Source organism: Dipodomys ordii, unplaced genomic scaffold, assembly GCF_000151885.1.
Source record: "Dipodomys ordii isolate 6190 unplaced genomic scaffold, Dord_2.0 Scaffold47, whole genome shotgun sequence".
NCBI classification, from domain to species: domain Eukaryota; kingdom Metazoa; phylum Chordata; class Mammalia; order Rodentia; family Heteromyidae; genus Dipodomys; species Dipodomys ordii.
In genome coordinates, this window is record NW_012267263.1 from 4573523 (window position 1) to 4595278 (window position 21756).

At 45.0% G+C, this 21756-nt stretch overlaps 1 protein-coding gene across 1 annotated transcript in view; it reads right to left on the reverse strand.

Annotated features, from left to right (window-relative positions):
• The window catches only part of Kiaa1211l (KIAA1211-like ortholog), a 55039-nt gene that overhangs the window by 20290 nt on the left and 12993 nt on the right, over positions 1 to 21756 (reverse strand). The window contains exons 3-6 of the mRNA XM_013019782.1: positions 21353 to 21488; positions 20636 to 20797; positions 14933 to 15136; positions 11031 to 12693 (exon numbers count right to left, since the gene is read on the reverse strand). Of these exons, the coding sequence (XP_012875236.1) occupies positions 11031 to 12693; positions 14933 to 15136; positions 20636 to 20797; positions 21353 to 21488 (2165 nt within the window). The remainder of the gene's footprint in view (positions 1 to 11030; positions 12694 to 14932; positions 15137 to 20635; positions 20798 to 21352; positions 21489 to 21756) is intronic.

A 21756-nucleotide genomic window follows, 5' to 3' on the forward strand; every position in this document is an offset into this window, starting at 1 on the left:
CAGCTCCTGTGAAATGGCACTGGGGTGGCTGACAGCCCAAATTCCCTTCAGAGGTAGGCTGCCTTACAGCTTCCAGATAGAGCAAAGCACAGCTCCACCCTCATTTCCCAGAGCACCTCTGTCCCAGATGGAATGAAGATTCCTAATTCTTTTCCTTCCCTATCCTCAGGTCCCAGCAGTGACTTTACTATAGCCAGTTTTAATTAAGTAATTAGAAGGCAAAGCCTCTGAGTCAAATTAAGTCCCTTGTTCCCCAAAAACAGGGTGTCTAGGCTGAGGTGAGGGCCAGATAAAAATATGAGTGGATGGAGAGATTAGGCAGGACCGTCCTTTGCTTGGCACCTGCCACTGTGTCAGTGGGATTGTTCATGTCTGAGCTTAATCAATGTCCAGGACGAACTCTAAGCAATTTCCTACTAGTGCAGGGCTGACTGGAATTCTGCTCCCCAGTGTCCCCTTGTCCTCTTGGTAGCCTATCAGGCAGGACTCTGTGAATGCAGGCAAATCACACAAAAGTCTGGTCTTCCCTATGGCACAGATGGCTTGGGTCCAGCGTCAGTCTACCATATCCCCCAGTTGCAGGGCACACTTCTCCAGCTTCCCAAGAGGTCTCTTGGTGTCCCCCTTGGAGGCTTAGAACAACAGAGGTTTTCCCTTATACCTCCCAGAAGTGGAAGGGAGCTCTTTAAATTTTCCTGATGGGAGACAATGACAAATTTTATACTTTTACCTAAGGGTGTTCCTATATTCCAGAACCACTTGGTCATGATGGGCAATTTAATAACTTTTTGTTAAAGACTTTGGCATCTGAATTAAGAAGGGATATCCATGTACAGTTTCTGTACTGTCTTTAAGTCTGACATCAAAGTGATGTTGGGTCTCATAAAATGAGTTGGGAGGTGTTCCCTCTTAATTTTGCATTGAATTGCATTAATTGTTACTTCTACTTTAAGTAGTTGGTAGAAATCACAAGTAAAATTATGTGAGCTTGGAGTATTTTCAGAAAGGCTTTAAAGTAACGATCTGACTTAACAGATACAGGACTATTCAGATTATTTCTTTTTTTAAGTTTGATAGTTTGTGTCTTTCAAAGAATTGGCCTTTTTCTTCTCATTTGTCAAATTTATACGCATAAAAAATTCAGGGTATTCCCTTATTACTATTTTTTAAAACTGGTGCTTGGGGTTTGAACTCGAGATCTTATATTACATCTCAGTTTTCTCATTCATGGCTAATGCTCTACTACTTCAGTCATACCTCTAGACCAGCATTTAGCAGGTTAATTGGAGATGGAGCCTCACAGATTTTTTTCTGGTCAGGCTGGCTTTTACTCATGCTTTTTCAGTTTTTAGCCTTTGAGAGTCTAAGATTCCAGGCAGGAGCAACTGAACCCAACTCCTGATGGTCATTTTTGATATCTGGTACTCTCTGATTTGAGTAATTTGTGTCTTTTTTAGGGGGGAAGTCTGTCTAGCCGTGTCACTCTGCCAGCCCTTTTCTGTTGGTTATTTTATGCCTGGGCCAGCCTAGACTGCAAACCTCCTACTCAAGCAAGCATGCACCAGCCATTGGTTGAAACAGAGTCTAAATGTGTGTGTGTGTGTGTGTGTGTGTGTGTGTGTGTGTGTGTGTGTGTGTTTGGCCTAGAATGGCCACAAAAGTTGATCCCTTTATCTCCACTTCCCACGTAGCTAGAATGACAGGCTTGCTCTATTGCACCTGGCTTGGGATTTATCAATTTTAGTAAGCTGTTGGAAGAGCCATCTTTAGGCTCCTCTCCCTCCCCATTTCATCTTCATTGATATCTTGCTCTTGTCTTTGTAATTATCTTCCTTCTTGCTTTGCATTTAGTTTAATATTCTTTTTCTAGTTCCTTAAAATGGAAACTTTGATGATCTTTCAAATATTTTGTCTTTATAATATGTAATCTGCTTTCCACAAATTTTGATATGTTGTATTTTCATTTTAATTCAGTATTCACTCTCTCTTGAGACTTTTTCTTTGGTCCATGGAGTATTTAGTGGTTTAATGTTTAATTTCAAATATGTAATGATTTTCAGATTATCTTCCCAGATATACTATTGAATTCTTGTTGAATTTGATATGGGAAAAGAACAAACTTGGAATAATTTCAAGTTGAACAAGCGTTTCTGAGTGACTAAGAATATGGTCTATCTTCATGCATGTTCCATGTGCGCTTACAGGGAATGTGAGTTGAGATGTCCAAGAAATATGTCAAGGTGGCCAAGGGCATTTATCGCTCAACACTTCTACAAATTTCCGAGTTTTGTGCCTTTTTCTTTTCTTAACTATTGACAGAGGAAAAACACTAATGTTTCTATGTGTTATCATGGGATTTTTTGTTTCTCCTTTCAGTTCCAACAACTTCTGTTTCATGAATTTTAAAGCTTTGTTGTTAAGAAAATGCACAGTTGGGATTGTTATATATTCTTGGAAAATTGGCCCTTAGCAATTGACTATTATTACTAATATTACTAAAATATTATACTAAATATTACTAATATTGCTAAAATTATCATAAGGGAACATATTTGTTGATCCTTAAAACTATCCCATTTCTGGAGTCTTTGTGTGATACTAACACAGCCACTCTTCCAGTCACTTTTCCAGCTTCAAATTCTTTGAAGCTTCTAATTCTCTTCTTTCTTGAAACGATGAAATATCTTTATCTAGTATTTCCAATATTCTAAATATCTAGAACTTTCAAGATTCCTTGAGAATATTTTAGGCTTTCCTGCTTCTTTGTATATTGTACAGCTTTTATTTCCATCTTCCCTTTTTGTTTTGTTTTTCTTTTGAGCTATGGTCTCATTACATAGTCCAAGCTGGCTTCAAACTTTCGATTCTCTTGTTTCTGCCTCTCTAATGCTGGGATTACATGTGTATATCACCATACTTAGCTAATCCTAGTTATTTTGAACATTATGCTGGCAATCTTAAGGCTTCTCAACGGTTTTGCTATGTTCTCTCTAGACAGTTTCACTTACATGTAGTCCATGGATAGCGCATGACTTCAAACATCATTTCAAGGATCATTGGTTCACGTGTTGCTAGTCTTGCCCCTGGGACCACAACAGGTCTGTGACAAGACAAAGAAGTCTGTGGGACCACCAGCCACTAGACTGTCACTGCTGTAGGCTGATGAGGGGTGTGGCTTAGTGGCTGGGCGTGGCCATGGAAGTAGTATGTGTGGAGGGTCCAAGGCATTGTGACCCACAGGTGCTACTGGGAGGGGAGGCAGGGCCTGTGCTCACCTGTGCTCACCTGCAGTAGGGCTGAAGGATTCCAGGAGCTCTCCTGGCAACAGGTATAGCCACTACCTTCAGCAGAGGTGTATGTGGCCACTTCATTGCCAGCTCTCATCTTGGATAGGACTTAATGTCAAGAGATCTGCCCAACAGAGGACACCATTGCTGCTGACACAAGGGCAGGGGGTTCTAATTTGCCGTTACCACTTTCCTGGCATAAAAACTGGAGAAAATTCTCCATTGCAGGGTGCTTGCTGCTTTGTGGCAAGAGCTCATTGCTGCTGGTGGGGAGCAGCAGAAGCAAGACAGAAAGAGGCCTCAGAGCCCCAGCCTGCAGGGGCTGTTGGTGCCACCAGAGGCAGGGTGGACAGGTGCTGCTTCACTGCTCACAGCTGCTGGCCTGTTCAAATCTGTGATCCTCCTGCCTCACAGTGCCTCCCACCTCCTGGATCACAGTGCTGGAATTACAGGTGTGTACCTGTTTCCCTCCCCACTCCACCAGCTGCAATTTACTTTCAGAGTCTTTTTCTATTCACTTTATGCATTTTGTCTGGGGTTTTTGAGTTATCAGGGAGTAAGATAGGGTGGTATGTGTTCACTTCCTCTTGGGAAGAACCGCAATCCTTTCTTATGAATATACACATTTGAGTTCATTTCAATAAATTATATAATCAGAGGCACGGAGGTATTGCTCCCTTGTGTTCCTCCCCGAAGAGTATCCATCTCTGATTTCACTGTGTGACTGCCTAGAGTCCTGTATAATTCATCATGTCCCAGTGTATTTTAGATCTAGCTTCTGCATATGAGAGAAAACATGTACTGTTTTGTCTCTCTGAGCTTGGCTTACCTCATTTAACATGATTTGTTTTTAGATCAATCCATTTTCCTGCTGAATGACATATTATTCTTTCTCATGGTTGTGTAAAATTCTATTGAGTATAAGTACCACGTGTGTTTTTTATCCACTCATCTGTTATAGGGCACCTGGGCTGTTTCCAAAACTTGGCTATTGTGAATAGTGCAGCAATGAACATGGATGTGTCTTTATGGTATCCTGGCTTGTGATGTTCTGGGTAAATGCCCAAGAATAGTATGGTTGGGATGTAGGGAAGATCTATGTTTAGTTTTTTGAGGAGCCTCCAAACTGTTTTCTTTTTCTCAGTGTCAGGGATTGAACCCAAAGCCTTGCATATACGAGGCAAGTGCTCTGCCACTGAGCTATATCCCAACCCCACCATGAATTTGTGTGTGCGTGTGCGTGTGTGTGCGTGTGTGTGTGTGTGTGTGTGCTGGGTATTGGTGCTTGAAATCAGGGCCTGGGCACTATCCCTTAGCTTTTTTGCTCAAGGCTAGTGTTCTAATGCTTGAGCACAGCTCCACTTTGACTTTTTGATGGTTATTTGGAGATAAGAGTTTCATTTTCAGTCTGAGCTGGCTTCAAACCCTGATCCTCAGATCTCAGCCTCTTGAGTAGCTAAGATTATAGAGATAAGCCACTGGTACCTGGCCTCATTATGAATATTTTTTGAGCAGTAGGTACTTTTGAGGGGTTTCTAGTTTTGTTGTGTTTCTTTGTGCAGGTCCTGGGGCTTGAACTCAGGACCTGGGTGCTGTCCCTGAGCTTCTTTTAGCTCAAGGTTAGTGTTCTACCACTTGGGTAACAGATCCACTTTGAGCTTTTTTGGTGGTTAAATGGAAATAAGAGTCTCACCGGCTTTCCTGCTCAGGCTGGCTTTGAACTGCGATCCTCAGATCTCAGCCTCCTAAATAGTTAGGATTACAGGCATAAGCCACTGGTGCCCAGTTTTCAATATTTTCAGTGACTGACTTTATTTCTTGGCTTTTTTTTCAAGGCAGTACAAGAAATTGAACCCGGACAACAAGGAGGCAACAATGCTTGATAAGAAATGTACTCATTATCTTGCCCATGTAATTGTAACTCCTCTGTATGGTATTTTCATAATTAAAAAAAAAAGAAATTGAACCCAGGGCCTCCAGCTTGTTAGGCAGGCATTCCATACTTGAGCCTTTGTAATAACCCCATGATTGAGGTGTTTTACTTGGAGTACCTAGAGAGACGGATCACCAAGGACAGAGAACGTGTATGAATGGAAATAGAATCTGAATGGTGAAGTAGCAAGTGAGGGGACCCATCAGATGGTTAGTTTGCTTCTGGCAGGGAGAAAATGGAAGAAGGACCTGGAAAAAATAGGCAAGGAATCATGGTCTGTCTGTGCAAGGGGAACTGTGGAGTGGTTGTTGTGCTAGAAGGTGTGAAGATAAGACACACAGGGATTGAAGAGTACAGAAAGATGAGAAACTGAGGTTGGAGGATTGATGACTTTTTTTGGAAAGGGATTGAGAAGGGAAGGATAGACTAAAAAGAAAATGTTAGCAAACTGAAGTGTTTTTCTTTAAAAATTCAAGATAGGTGGTTATTTCTCTCAAATAATTGAGCAAGGCATAGTAATCTCTGTCTGTACTTGGGAGGAACACTTAGGTGTTCAAACCCAGCTTGGGCTAGAGTAAAACCTTGTCATACAAACCAAACCAAACCAAACTGAAGTCAGGAGTTCATAGAAAGCATCTGTACTCCTGTTTTCTAGTTTCACTACTCACACTAGCCAAGATGTCGAAACAATCTAAGTGTCCTACAGATGACAGATAAAGAAATGTGTTCTAAGCTGGATATCAATGGCTTACACCTATAATCCTAGCTTCTCAGGAGGCTGACATCTGAGGATAATGGTTATAAGCTAGTCCAGGCAGGAACGTCTGTGACATCCTGATCTCCAATTAGCCATCAATAAGCTGGAAGTGGAACTGTGGCTCAAGTGGTAGTACACTAGCCTTGAGCACAAAAGCTCAGGGGGCAGAATCCAGGTCCTAGGTTCAAGCCCCAGAATTGGCACAGAAAGAAAAGGAAAGTGTTCTTTATGTACAATGAGCTACTATTCAGCCTCATAAAGGAAGAAAATTCTGCCCTAAGTAGCCACGTGAATAACTTGAAGAACACTGTGTTAAAAGAGAATCAAATCAGTCACAAAAAGACAAAAGTCAAATGGTCATGACCCCACTTGTGGAATCTCAATGAAATTCGTGGAATCAAAGCATCAAATGGTGGTTGCCTGGGGTGGAGAAAATTGGGGTTGCTACTAATCATGTATAAAACTTCAGTTATATAGGATGAAAAGTTCTAGAGATGGGTTGTACAACATTGTTTTCTATCATCAACAACATGATAGTGTACATTTAAACATTTGTTAAGAGAAATTTCATATTAAATGTTCTTACCACAATAAAGTTATATTTAATAAAGAATTTAAGAGATACATGGTTAGATTGTTCAAATACATGCGGACACACTCAATCATACAAAACTATAATCTACCCAAAGAAGCTTGAATATATCTGAAATAAGTGTTATCAGAGATGAGTGACAGTCTGTGAGTCCATTTCCTTCACAAATGCTCTGATATCCAGAGACAAAAAAGGCATATCCTACTGAGTGCTGGTGGCTCACACCTGTAAATCCTAGCTACTTAGGAGGCTGAGATCTGAGAATCACAGTTGGAAGCCAGATCAGACAGAAAAGTTCATGAGACTATCACCAATCAATTACCAAAAAAGCCAGAAGTGGAGCTTTAGCTCAAGTGGTGGATTGCTATCCTTGTTCAGTGATAGCACCTGGGCTCAGAGTTCAAGACCAACACACACACACACACACAAAAGCATCTCTAATCTCCACACTGACCCCTTATGGGGGAAAAAATGACCTCCTGAAAATCAAGCCTGTGATCTATCATTTGGGACTACTAGTACAGTACACAGGAGTACACTAAATATTTGCTGAAAGAAAGAATGGATGTTGCTGGTGGTTCATGCCTGTAAACCTAGTTATTCAGGAGGCTGAGACCTGAGAATTGGGGTTCAAAGCCAGCCTGGATAGACAAATCCACGAGACTCTTATCTCCAATTAAGCAAAAAAAAAGTTGGATCTGGAGGTATGGTTCAAGTGGTAGCGATCCAGCCTTGAGTGAAAAACTGAGGGAAACACACCTCAAGACCAGGATGACCAAGTGTTATGACATTTCCTGTCTAAGTTTTATAGCTGCGATTGTGTAGGACCTAGAGATGTGAGGGCAGTCCCACACATTTGACAAACCTGTTCCCTTCCTACTTGCTCTGTTGAGAGCTCTGTCAGGCTAGTAGACTGGGGCTCTGAGATGAAGGAAGGACACAAGCCCCTGACTGGTACCATGTGCCAGCACCATGGCTGTTCCATGTCTACCTCTCAGAGGACAGTAGGGTCTTGAGGGAATTCTGCAGTTTTAATAGAAATGTATAACTTCATCTAAAAAAGAAAAAGAAAGGCTAACGGAGAGCAAGGCCAGTCCTGGAGTTTAATCTCCAGTACCAGTGTGTGTACATGTGTGCACATATGCACCCAGGCGTGCGTGCACACACACATACACACACACACACACACACACACACACACACACACACACACACACACACACTAAACCAATGCATGAATGAATGAGGACAATCTTTGAAAAAGAGGGTCAGGGGTTGGGGCATGTCACCATGGAGGAATGCTGGTTGGACTGGAGCTGATGCTGGCTATTAGATGAATTCCCTAGGTGAGAGTAGCACTTTGTTGCATCAGCTTCCAAAACAGCAATATGTGGCCATAATTATGTGCAAAAATCAATCTCACACTCAGAAAAAAATACCATCAAGGAAGGCCAATAGGTGATACCTGGGGAACACTTGTAATTTTTCTCATTTTTGGTATTGTGAGCACTCTACCACTGCACTCTACCCCCAAGCCCACCCTTTAAAATATTTTTGAGAGAGGATCTTGCTAAAGTTGCAGAGGCCACCTTCAAATTCACCATCTTCCTATGTCTGTCTCCTGAGTAGCTGGGAGTCCATGACTGCCAAGGTGCCTAGGTCCTAGCTTAAAGTGTACTTTTATGAGATCTTTCTACACAAAACACTTCTTTTTCTAATATGGGTGCTTGAACTCAGGGCCTTGTGTTCTCTTTTTTTTTCTCATGGCTGACTACTACTTGAGCCATACCTCCAGTTTCAGCTTTTTGCTATTTAATTGGTGATTTAAGTCTTGAAGATTTGGCTGCCTGTGTCCACTTTGAACCAAGATTCTCAGATCTCATCCTCTTAAGTAGCTAGGACTACAGACATGAGCCATTGTTGCCTTGCTAAGATAATAAGTTATCAAACTTTCCCCATGCACAGAAAGTTGCTTCCTGACCTGTAATTTGTGTTCTAGGATGGAATGGTCCAATAGGAGCACATGAATGTCCTGCAAACTGCACAAATCTTCTAACCTTGGGTCATTTTCCTCTAGTGACAGATAAGTAAACCATCAGCCAGATATACAAACAGGCCCCTTCTGTGTTAAGGAGTTCAGACACAATGGGGCTTATAGTTAACAAGCCAAGGAGGGCCAGGAAGCCCAGACTCTTTGACAAACTGGGCTCCTGTGTTTATTGCAGCCATTGTGTCCTTCCCAGCCCCTTCAAGGCAGAATCATTCATCCATATGATATACTTCAATAACCTAACTTTCATGGTCCATGCTCAGGAGTGAGGATGATGGCAGCCCATATAGGAGCTCTGTGCAAAGTACCTGCCACCAGAAGATAATAAATAGCAACAATTAGGCCTTTCTGGAGAACAGATGAACACTGTTATTAAAACTTTTATTATCTATATGGTTTGTGTGAATCAAATTGCCTCCAGCTGCTATGATTTGGGAGCAATGAGAGTAGAAGTATACTAATGAACTGAACTACAAACACATCCATTTCTAGGGAAGGTGGGGTGGGGGCTGCTGCATAGATGAGGGGATGAAGCCCAATAACACGATTCTGAGATACTGGTCTACAGGGGACAACCCAAGACCAGACCAAGGGGTTTAGATAAGACAGTACCCACAGCCTGTCCTGGCACTGGCCTTTCAAATAACACCCTGAAAAGGGTGTGCTTGTGTGTAAGGAGGTTCCTAACAGAATGTAATTCCTCTCCTCCTCCCTTTGCATTAAAATGAAACTCATTAACTGTGGCCATAAAAGTAATGTAGATTCTTTCACTTTACAATTCATCTTTGTTACTTCTTTGTTACTTTGTTACTTCTGTGGCTTAGAATTTTAATACATGGGCAAGATAATATTTTTCTACTACTTCTACTACTTAAGCAACACCTTTAATATGGTATTATATTTTATAAGTCCAAGAAAAAGACAACACAGTTTACTACAGGCCTGGGCCATGGAGGCCATAGTAATTCAGGGGCCAAGCATTGCGCTGCAGAGCTCATTTTCCAGCTCTCACTATGACCCTGAGTCTCCTGCTGTTAAGTTCTGTTCATTCAGTAAGCCCTTGAGAGACATTTTTAGTTCCGGGCCATGAAGGTAGATGGTGCTGAAGTCAGGGTTTAATCTGCACTGAGCAACTCTCCTTGCTATTAAAATGGCTTTCTGAATCACTCTATAGTTGCTTCAATAAAGTGGTGGAAATTTGCAGAAGATCATCAGCTCTGACTTGAACCTCCCTTTGAGCACTCTCCCTGATTATGCTAATACAGTAGCAGTAGAAGCAGCAGCTGAGCCCAGGGGCTCAGTGGCAGCAAGGCCAGAACTGCAGGCTCTGTGGAAATGCCTGAATTCTTGGGCTGCACCTTAGGTTCTCAAAGGGTATTATATAACTGTACCTAACTTCTTAGGTGACAGACAGAAAAGATTAAAGTATCTCTGGACCTGTGTTTACATTGCTTTGAGCTAAAATTTCCTCCTGTGTGCTTCCTTTTTAGGTACAGGATTTCATGAGGGCCATCAACTTTAGGGTACTCTCTGCACCCCTGAACATCTGCTTTAGGAGCCACTTAAAAAAGGCTTAAACTAAAATTTGCCATGGAAAACTTTCTCATCATACACATAACACACATGTGCACACAATTATTTTAGCTTATCTAGCTTGCAGACTTCTAGTAAAGACGGCAATGTTCTTTTTATTTTGTAAATATTCATTTTGTCTGAAATGTAAGTGAAGAATGTCAGAAAGAAAAGCCATCTATTTTATCATTGCTCACTCTATATGATAGCTGGGCCTTGTAAAGTTCTTATATGTTACTCCAATCCTAACAAGAGCTCTTACTTTGGGACAGGAAACAGAGTGATTCTTGACCTTCTGAAGGGCTTATATTTGTACATAGATGTGTGACTCCAATCACTCACAGGATGCTTTCATGTGAAGCCAGATCACATGGGCCTTATTATGAAAGAAAAGAAATTCTTCCTTCAGAGAAAAGGTCAGAAGGACTATTACAGCCAAAAAAGTAGCTTAGGCCCTAAGAAACACTGCATCAAAATAAATGCACAAGTCCTGGAATTTGGAGCTTGGCTGAATTTTGAGATTAAGTGAAAGAAGCACTTGAACAATCCACCAAGGATCCCATCCTCTCTTAAGGAAGGATACTATACATCAGTTTTTACGTTTTCCTTGTTATGTCTATATACCTGACAAAATCCTGCTATCAACCTCTCCTTGTCTGCTCTATTCCTTGTTTTGCACGATGTGTGTTGGGGGGTGGAGCCCAGGGCCTTGAATATGCCAGGCATCATCAAGGTTTAGACCTATAGTTTACTTTGTGGCCATCCAGCAAGCAACTACAGTTAATAGGGATTTCCCTCTGTCCCGCCCATTCCCAAACATGCTGCACAGAGGCTCTTACCAGCTCCCCTGTGAGGCGACTTCTTCTCTGCCATCCTGCTCTCCCTCCTGGGGTCGCGCTGTGGGATGACTTTCTCTGGCTCTCCTGGGCTGGTGTCCAGGCCTGCAGGCGGGTAGGGAAGGGTGAGGCTCTGCAGAAGCGGCTTCCTGGGCAGGGGTGGCTTAGAGCTGGGCTGCTCGGGAGACCGGGCCTTCCCCTTTCCTTGGCTGTTCGGGGACCTGGCACCTCGAAGCGCAGGGGCGGACCCCGTGTGACACTGCTCGTCTTTGGGGAGCAGAGTCAGCCCTCCTCTTTCCATCCTGACCTCAGCACTGTATCTCTTGATTCCTTTTGCTTCCTGGGAAGAAGAGCCTTCTCGGTACTTGAGGGAGAGGGAGGTGGACCGCAGCTTGACCGGGAAGGGGCTCCTGTCGTCCCTCGCAGATGGCTCCCCGGAGCCAGGGGTGGCCCCTGCATCCTGGAGGCTACTTCCTGGTCCAGCCTGGGGGGCCCTAGGTTCCCCGGGGTCCTGAGAGTCGCACTCGGCGGGTTTCAGAGGCTCCGAGTTCCCGGGCTGGGGCTGGGGCTCGGGAACCAGCAGCGGCAAGTCGTCCAGGGCCGCCTCGCTGCGCCAGGCCGCGCTCCGCAGCGGGGGTGCACGGCCCCCCGCGGGCCCGGATCCGGGGCGCTCTGGCGGGCGGGCGCTGCCGGGCCGCAAACGCGCGCGGCACGAGGACACCGAGAACTTCTTCGCGCCCCTGGGCTCGCTCTTCCGTCCCTGCGGCGCTGCCCTCTCGGGACCCGAGTGGGGAGTCTCGGCCTGCTTGGCCTTGGGGGGCTCCACAGGCGCGGCCTCTGCGTCCTGGGCTCGGGCACTGGGTTCCTCCGGGAGCGACTCCGCGGGGGACGTGGGGCGTCCGCCGGGCCCCTGGTCCACAGCGGCGGCGGCGGCGGCCTTGTGCTTCAAGCAGCTCTTGGGCGCTGTCGGGCTGGGACCTGGGACGGGGGCCGGGGCTGGGTCTGGGCCGGGAGCCGGGGCCGGGGCCGGGGCAGGCGGGACAGGGGCCGGGGAGGGTTCGTCCCCTGCGCCCTCAGGACCAGGCACCTCCAGCGTCAGCGCCTCCTCCTCCTCCTGGACACTGTGTGCTGCCCCATCGGAATCAGGGGGCGTCTCCAAGGTGACAGTGACAGTCTCAGGAGACGCACAGGTGGATAACGGACCTTCCACCTCTCCAGAAGCAGAAACCGCCTCCTCAGCCAGGTCCTCGGCGGGGGGACGCGAGCTTGGGGTGGACGGCTCCTCCTCCTGGATTTCTATGTGGGGACTAGGGTGAGGGATACCTTCTGACTCCGATGGGGCTTCCAAGCTAGGGCCGGGGCCTGCCACGGGCTCGGTGACCTCTGGGGTGGCCGGGCGGCTGGAGGGCTCATCCCCAGGGCAGGTCGCCTCCTCCATGCTGGCACTCAGCGCTGGGCAGTGCTGCAGGCGGGCGCGTCGGGCACGGGGTCCCCCGGGTGGGAACAGGTTCACTGGTACCCCTGGCTCAGGCTCTCTGTCCAGCATTGACTCTTGATGCCCAGAGCTGATGCTCTCTTCCATGCTGACTTGGTAAAATAGCTTCTCATTATATTCTTCCTCTTCTGGGGTACATATCAGATCGCTCAGTGATTCAGACTGGGCCCTCTACGAGATACAAAAACCAAAGACGCCATCACTGCAGCAAATATTAGACAGCTTATGACTTCCTTGTCAAGGCTGGTTATGGTTTAGAGAAAGCAGTGTATCTCTAAAGCTGGAACTGGAGTAGACAACCACACACAGGTGTCTTAATCGTCTTCTTGGAACCCTAGCTCATAAATTCCACATAACAATGGAAGTTAGGACCTTAAAATAAATACCTCCTGTAGCCTAAGGGGTCAAATTTAAATCAGTGGATGCTGCTCCATAGAGTGAAGCAGAGGGACAGTGACCAATATGGGGGAAAATACCTTCCACATTTTGTGCTCTACACCTGTTATTTCCTTTAATCTTCTATTAATCCCAATGGGGAAGGGACTGTTATTTCACTTTTGTACTTGGTGAACCAAGTGCTCCAGAGGCATCAAACCTTGCCAAAAATGGTAGCTAACAAGTGGCCCAGGTGAAGAGCTAGTGCTCATTCTATGACCCTGTACTGCCTCCAGGCCAGTCTCCATGTCAACACTCTGAAGGGACAGATCCACATAACAAAGCCAGACTGACTTTCCTAAAACACAATTCATACAATATCGACTATGTCAACAGCTAACTGTGTCTCTTGAAGTAACATCCCCAAAGTTCAGTTAAAACTAAAATTCTTATATTCTCTGGTCTTAACGATATTTCTCCCACTCTCTACTCAAGTCAAACCAAGGCTCTAGTCTCGGGGGATTATCCCTTCCCATGCACCCCTGGGGTATGTAACCTTTCTTCTGAAAGGTCTCTGGAACTCAGCTATTAGTCCAGTTTTCTCCTTACTGCCACGAAGTCCATTCCTCTTCCTCTCAATAAAGAATGGAGATGAAGGTAGTCACAACTCACTCAAAAAAACAGTATGTGGAAACAGCCCAAAGGTGGAGGGTACCAAGGCTGAGCCTTGAAAAGGTTCATAAAGTCAGTTCTTAGGGGTACTTGGGCTGTTATATAAACAATGATCTGCCACTTCCTTTTCTTTCTTTCTTTTTTTTTGTCAGTCGTGGGGCTTGAACTCTGGGCCTGGGCGCTGTCCCTCAGCTCTTCAGCTCAAGGCGAGCGCTCTACCACTTGAGCCGCAGCACCACTTCCGGCTTTTTCTGCTTATGTGGTGCTGAGGAATCGAACCCAGGGCCTCATGCATGCAAGGCAAGCGCTCTACCACTGAGCCACCTTCCCAGCCCCCTCTTTTGTCTTTAGTTCCCTGAAAACCAACCCTGTTGGCACAAGTTTACAAAGTGTCACATGACCAAGAGAAAACTCATTCCCCATGGAGTCCTTTAAGTCCTGAGTGGGCCTACTCCATGTCTGCAGCACAGGTACCAAGCTTTTCCTGGCACTCCATCTACACCACAATTGTGTCTCAAGGGCAGCAAAGAGAAGTTGATGGTTTATGAATCTCTCTCTCTTTCTGTGGGCCGGCTGGCTCTCCCTCTGCTCTTTACCATGGGATGTCAAATCCACTGACACCATGAGCCCAATGTAATCTGTAAGTCAGATGATCACCTTCCAGAGATGATAACTCTCAGGTAACACCCTGGATCCCCATGCTACTAAGTTGCCCAAGGCAGGTGTAAACTCTACTCTTTCAGCTGTCTTCTATAATTCACTCATTCATGCATGCATTTATTCTTTCATTCATTTGGTCACTCAACAAAAATTTACTGAATGCCAGCTTGTGTTGGCCTTGTGATGGGGGTTGGGAAGCACAGCTGGGGACAGGGGCACAAGGTGAGCACATACATTTACAAAGGTCACTTCTATGTGTGGTGAATTATTAGAATGCAAGACCATGGTGAGCCACTCTAGGAACAGGAACTCTGAGCTGAGCCCATATGGCTAAGAAGAAGCCATTAGGAGCAGAGTTTATCAGGCAGGAGCCATAATATGCCTAAACCTGGGGATGGAGAGCTCAGGCAGATGACAGGAGGCCAATAAACTGAAGGAGAAATAAAGTATCTTGATACAGTACAGACTAGATTCTTGGTAAAATGTGTGTAGAATGAAAGCATTCATGAATGGATGTATGAATGGCATGTTTATGCAATGTTGAAGAAGGTGAGCAACTCGGCTCGTGCAGCCCAGGTTCATCGACTCTGGGGGTGCTCAGAGGGAGCATGGACCTAACCACGGGAAGGGCAGAATAAGGCGAGGGGGATGCCAGTCTGCCTGTCCCTACACAGCCCCTATGCAGAGAAGGAAGCCAAATTACCGAAGACAGTCGCCTCATTTTACGGTTGCGAGGCTTGACCAGGAGCTTGTGCTTAGCAGCAGAGTTGTCTAGGCAGGAGGAGAATTCTGGAGGGCAGCTGAAATCAGCCACGGGTGCCAGGCTATTGTCTGAAGTCCGGGAGGAGACGGTGGCATCATTCGTGTGGTCTGGAGACTGCGGCCGGGATGAGGGCACTAAAGAGATCTTCATGGGACAAGGAGCAAAATACCAAACGTTAACTTCATGACCAGAAATAGGAATAGCCAACACTTGGACTTTCCTTTTATTTTGCTTCCATGTTGTCTCTAGGCTTTACCCGGGAGGGATATTTCAACTTGGCTCTTGACAGGAAACTTTCTAAAAATGGCTGGGATTCCAAGTGTTGGGTTAAACCCCGAGGAAATGCAGAGAGCTTGTGCCCTTGTTCCTTCAGCTCCCTGTTTCCATCATTATTTTCATCAAAGAAACAGCTCAGCACAGTGTCTCCAAGGACAGAGGCACTGTTCCTGTCTCTGGAAGCAGAGACAGTGGTCCAGGGGTGGAATTTTAGGAGTCAGTGACCCAGAGAGGCTCAAGTGTTCCGCCCAGCATTCCATCACTGAAGTTCTGTTCCTTCTCCACATCCTCATGGAGAGGTCTGTCTGTAAGTAACCATCTGGTGATGGTGGTCTATTACCAGATCGGTTACTACTCTACACTTCAGCAGGGAGGAGTGGAAAGTCGGCAAAGTACAAAGCACTGACAGGGAAGAAGTAGCCATGTGGAAGAAGGAGGGCCACCCCTTAAGACCCAAGAGGAAGTTGGTGTCTCCGCAGACAGTCTCAGTATGCTGTCATGCAAAGATGGGCAGCAGCACACAGAGCAGCCAGTACCATGAGCACCCTGAGCACATTCAGTCCCAAGAAGGGCCAAGCTCAGAGGGAGAAGCTGTGAGGCGCTAGGTTTGGAGTGCAACCCTATGATCTTTAAACCAAACTTTCTAATTCAGCATGGTGGTCTAAGAGATTGTCACATTTATCTTTTAACCTCCTAAGTACATGATTTTATTCACCACACAATGATTTAGTAGGGTTTCATGGAAACAGACTCTTCGAGAAAGAAGTAATGAACTAGAGGCTGATGTCATCCCCAGAAGCAAGCTCTCAGAGCTATGAGTGCTTGGTTCCTTTTCCACAACTCTGACCCCAAGCAGGTGCACAGTGGTCCTCACCAAACTGGATGACACTCTCATACTGACTAGCTCTGACTCAGACTAACCCTGCAAAGGAATAACTTTAAAGAACTTATTTTCCTCTTTTCACACATCTTTCTTTCTTTCTTTCTCTTTCCTTATTTTTCCTCCTTCCTTCCTTCCTTCCTTCCTCTTTCTTTCTTTCTTTCTTTCTTTCTTTCTTTCTTTCTTTCTTTCTTTCTTTCTTTCTTTCTTTCTTTCTTTCTTTCTTTCTTTTCCATTAACAGCAGAATGAAATTTATTCCTATAAGCTGGAAGGGAGTAATTACTGAAATAAGGGAGAATGGTTAGAAGCAGACCATCTATTTTAACTTTTTCTTAGCTACTCCTATACTTCTGGGAATAAAGAAAATTATTTTTAAAACAAATGAGTTAACTCTTAGATATAACTGTGCCTGTGCCTGTAGCTTTGGCTTCTCCTGTAGTAGCTGGTGACTCAGAAAGATGTCTTAGAGTAGACAAGTGATATCTTTCCAGATAATCCTCCTTGATGCTCTCAAACAGGGTGTTCCTATTGTACATCACACAGAATCATTACTGCTGCCCTTGTCTAGAGGAACCGCATATAGAGACTTATTTAAAAAAAAGTCTCACTGACCAAGTCTCATGAGAACAAGAAAGATGAGCTTCAGAGGCAGTCATTTCATGAAAGAGAGTGAGTACATCTATACCAGCATAGGTCTTCCATTTTCATCTACAACTGCTGCCCCTCCCCCATGGGAGGAGCTAATAGTCTTGGGATCCTGGCAAGAAGGTTAACTTCCCTGACCTCTGCTTATGAGCACACCCTACTTCATGGTACAGCCTATCTATCCATTAGGGAGCTCAACTGCTCTGACATTATAACTCTTACCTTCTATCTCCTCTGTTGTTTTGAAGGTTCCTGGGTCCTGGAAAGATCAGCTCCTTCATGAGTAAGGAGAATTGTGAGTTCTATAACTGATAAGTGACGTAACTACATGGGGTGGGACGGGTAGGGTCTCTGAGGAGGAACATGGGTCCAGGAAGTTGGCAGTAGCCAGAGAGTATTCACATCCCAATCACCTGATTTTTCTTGAAGTCTGTGCTCCTAGATGATTCTAGAAGAGGATTTCTTTTTGTCAGTTGTGGGGCTTGAACTCAGGGCCTGGACACTGTCCCTGAGCCTCTTTGTGCTCAAGGCTAGTGCTTTACCACTTGAGCCACAGCACCACTTCCAGTTTTTGAGTGGTTAATTAGAGATGTGAGTCTCACGGGGACTTTTCTGCCTGGGATAGTTTCAAACTGCAGATCTTATCCTCCTGAGTAGAGCCTGGCTGAAAGAGGCTTTTTTTTTTAAGTCTAATCTATGGCCTCTGATTGAGGAGAATGTGGCTCAAAGGCCCTGAAGAGATTCCTTACGATCCTTTCTTAGGGATGAAAGTTGCTTTCTGATGTTCTGTCCACAAAATGAAGAGCTCAGACACTGCGAATTAGGCAGAGGGTGGCATACCTGAAAACATCTGCCAGTCAAGGAGAAGAAGCAGGGCCAAACCTGCCCCTGGCCACACCAGGGGGCAAAGAGAAGCCACTGGCTTTGCTGTACAGGGGAGCCAAACACCTATGTGGACTCACTTAATCCTTCCTGAAACCTTCTGAAGAAACATAGAAAAGGTAATGAACCTGCCCTGCTCTGTGATGAACAGAAGAGGTGATTAACTTGCCCAATACCCTAACAACAGGAAACCTAGAATATGACCAATTACACAGACAATCTTTTTCGTTTGGCAGTACTGGGGATAGAACTCAGAACACTTGCACCTGCTAGGCAAGTGTTCTATCCCTGAGCTACATATAATCTTAACTACAATTACCAAGCACAGTCTCATTGTATGTTAATTCATGTGGCAATGACTTTCAAAAAATTCATGACAAAGTTATTCTGTCAGGAAATATTGCCTGGGACTTTTTCACAATTATTTGCTACTAAAGACATTTTCTTTTCCACGGTAATCTAATATTTCTCTGTTAAGCATGTGGTCCTGGGAAGGTATCTCACAGGATTAAAGGAAACAATACCTTGTTGTTTAAGCACATTTTAAAATGGGCATTTTTCTCTTTTCAGCCAGCTAACTGCACAATAAACTTTCTGGACATAAAATATAATAACTGTCCCCTCAAAATCATGATGGCAAAGAGTACTTGTATTTTTACTTCTTAATAGCCCAAACTGGAAGGGAAAGAGAATAAAATGGCGAGACAAAGGACAAAACCAATGCAACAGCGATATTCATGTTGGAAATAAACTTTACAACTCACAGGGGAGGCGAAGTGGGAGAAAACAAGGGAAGAGGTAACAATGTTCAACAAGAAATGTACTCATTACCTTACTTACGTAACTGTAGCCCCCTGATATCACCCTCACAATTAATTAAATTAAAAGAACAATAGCTCAAGCTTTGTTTCCTATGAAGCTACTACATTGTGCCTATACCCAGAATTGATAAAAACTTCAGAATTTTTTTGGGTTTGGTGTTAGTAGGATTTGAACTCTAGGGTTTCTTACATTGGTGCTCTACTTTTTGTGCTATGCCTCTAGTCTAGCTTTCTGCTGGTTATTTTAGAATGAAGTCTCAGACTGTTGTTCCTAGGATGATCATGAACCATAATCCTCTAGATCTCAGCCTTCTGAGTAATTAATATTGTAGGTATATGCTAATGACACCTGGCGTCAGAGTGCTATCCCTTAGTTTTCTTCTACTCAAGACTGGTATTCTACCACTTGAGCCACAGCTCCATTTCCAGCTTTTTGGTGGTTAACTGGAAATAAGAGTCATAGATTTTCCTGCCTGGACTGTAGAATTGAGCCAAGATTGAGCCAATGCCTGGCTCTTTCCTTCCTTCCTTCCTTTTCCTCCCCCCCTCTGTCTCTGTCTGTCTCTTTGTCTCTGTCTCTCTCTCTGTCTCTCAGTAAATTAACAAGTGAAAGATGAAGTCAGCCCTGGTCCAACACAAGTGACCCCTACTTGGTGGACTGGAATTTGGAATTTGTGAATCATGGTGACTGAGCAAATTTGGAGCTGGGATTGCTTTCTAATGAATGGAGTTAGAAATCATCTGTTCATCTTTCCTGCCTGTCCTTGTTAAAGGCAGAGAACCAAGATTCTGTGAGTCAGAGACCAGTGGACAGGAGGAGAGTCAGTCGCCAATGAATGAGGAGGCTGCTCCCAACAGGTGCCTTCTCACCATGTGGCCCAACACACACACACACACACACACACACACACACACACACACACACACACACACCACAGCCACACTGGTTCCTGAGAGGGGGCCAGTAAAAGTGCACACAGAGTGTTTTAAGGCACCAAGGGCTACAGGGTCACTTAGGAAAATCCAGAAGCAGGGCAGGCCAACTTCTTCAGTATCTAGTCCTTCTGGAGGTTGGAGAAGAGTAGTGGGGAGCCCCACTGTCCTGAGACTCTGCTCTTGGAGTGAGTAGGGCCATGCTCACCCTGAAGAGACTTCTCTAACCAACTTTGTAGGAACTGATCCCAGAGCGGACTGAAACTTAGTCCTGTCTTTTTATCAGTAACATGCCTGCTGCTTCCTGCTACAACAAAACACAAGGTGTGTGGGGTTTGAAATGGTTACTGAATGTAATTCAGAGCAATACAGAAGCTACAAGCCCCCATTTCACTATGAGCAGCCTCTTCTCCAGGTCAGAGATGAAAGTACTTTTAAGGGCAAGAGCTGTTATAAAACATAGAGTTTGACCTTCATTTATTTTCCATGGGTCAATATAACTCGATTACACCAAGTGCATCCACCCTATAGAAAGGCTTATCTACATGACCATTTATTTTATCACTCCTGTACAAAAACGTTGTATGTGTTAAAGGTTCTTTCCACAATAAAATAAGAGGGCTGAATGGGTATGAATGTGAGCTGGCACTTGGAAGAGTTTAGTTCTCACTTCCTCAGGTGCCTCCTCTTTGATACCAGGGGGAAGGGTGGTATCTAGAATTAGGTCCTTCTCCCTGCTGAGGTCATAACCCTTCCCACTGTCAAACCTGCCTGCACCCTGTTCACCAGCATTAGGTTCAAATCACTTCTTCTCAAATCATCAGTTTCTCATGGTGGTGACATATGTTTACTTCTTCCACTGGTCAATGTCATGAGAACAGGTATCTCCCTTCTTTTAAATGGGATTCTGGGTCCAGCTGTCTGCTTAGACAGGAAAATTGAGGTAGAAAGGTTGATTGTATCAGATCTACCACTGAAGAAAGAAGTTACTCAAACCACATCTCCTCATCAGATTTGAATTACTGCTCTAAAAATGAAAAGAAGCACAATCCAAGAGCATATGGTGGACTCTCTGACCTGCGCCCGCACTCTGTGTAGACACTGCCCTCCCTCCTGGAGAACTTGGCAGGTGAGGGGAGGAAGCACAAAGAGCCCCAGCTGCTGCAGGTGCAGATGGAAACATGCAGGGTACGGGCTGCACTTGCCTTGATGGTGGTGCTGGGGCCCACGTCATGCAGAAGGGACATCTCTGGGGGGCTCCGGGGTAGCCCGTCATCCTCAGAACTCATGCCGGTGTCCTCTGCCCGCTTGGCAGGAATCCCTCCTGGAGGTGGTGGTCCCATTCGCACATTACATTGTATTTTTAACTGGATTGAAATAAAGAACATCTGCTCTTACTATTTTCATCCAAGATTCCTAACAAACCTTCCTGTTCTGATTCATTCATCAAGAAATACCTACAATGCCCTTGTGTGGTACGGAGCAAGAACTGAAAGGGCTGCTGTTCACCACCTGCTCCCCCTCCCTGTTTCCTCTCATCTAAGTCTTGAACTCAGGGCCTGGGCACTGTCCCTTAGCTTTTTCACCCAAGGCTGATACTCTACCACTTGAGCTACAGCTCTACTTCTAGCTTTTTGCTGGTTAATTGGAGAGAAGAGTCTCATGGACTTTCCTGCCCAGGCTAGCTTTGAACTTTGGTCCTCAGACCTTAGTCTCCTGAGTAGTCAGTATTACAGACATGAGCCATGAAAATTACTTAGATGCACCCATCCTCATCTAAGTTATAACTTAGATGCTAATTTGTGCATCTTAGGAGAGCTGTGAAGTGTCTGTGAGTCTATTTTCAATACATCAGGGACCAAACACAAATGATTTAGAAACATCTGGATTGATATTTGACATATATACCAAGTGGTGCTTACCTGCAGAGCTTTAATCCGGTCACACACATTTTCTTGGGAAAACACTCTCACAGGTCGAGCAGGATCCTGCCCCGCCTCAGGAATGAAAATACTGTCATGTGAGAGGGCCCGGCTGCCCAGCGTGCCTCTGGACTCCCTAGGGTAAAAGAACCACTGTGATCCTGGTTCCAGCTCTGAATCTCACTGAGCCCTGAGGGACTCGGAGTGTGAAAGGGGGTGGGGGTTAGCACCGCAGCATACAAGGAGCCCTCTGTTGTGTTTAGTTTATAGTTGCCTCGTACTTCAGTTTATCCCCCTTGCTGTTAAACATCACAAGTTACTGTCAGGAGCCTCATACAAATGGGTATTTCCCTAAGACATCTAACGGTTGTAGGAAATCTTTTTTATGGTGGAAAAAACCCAAG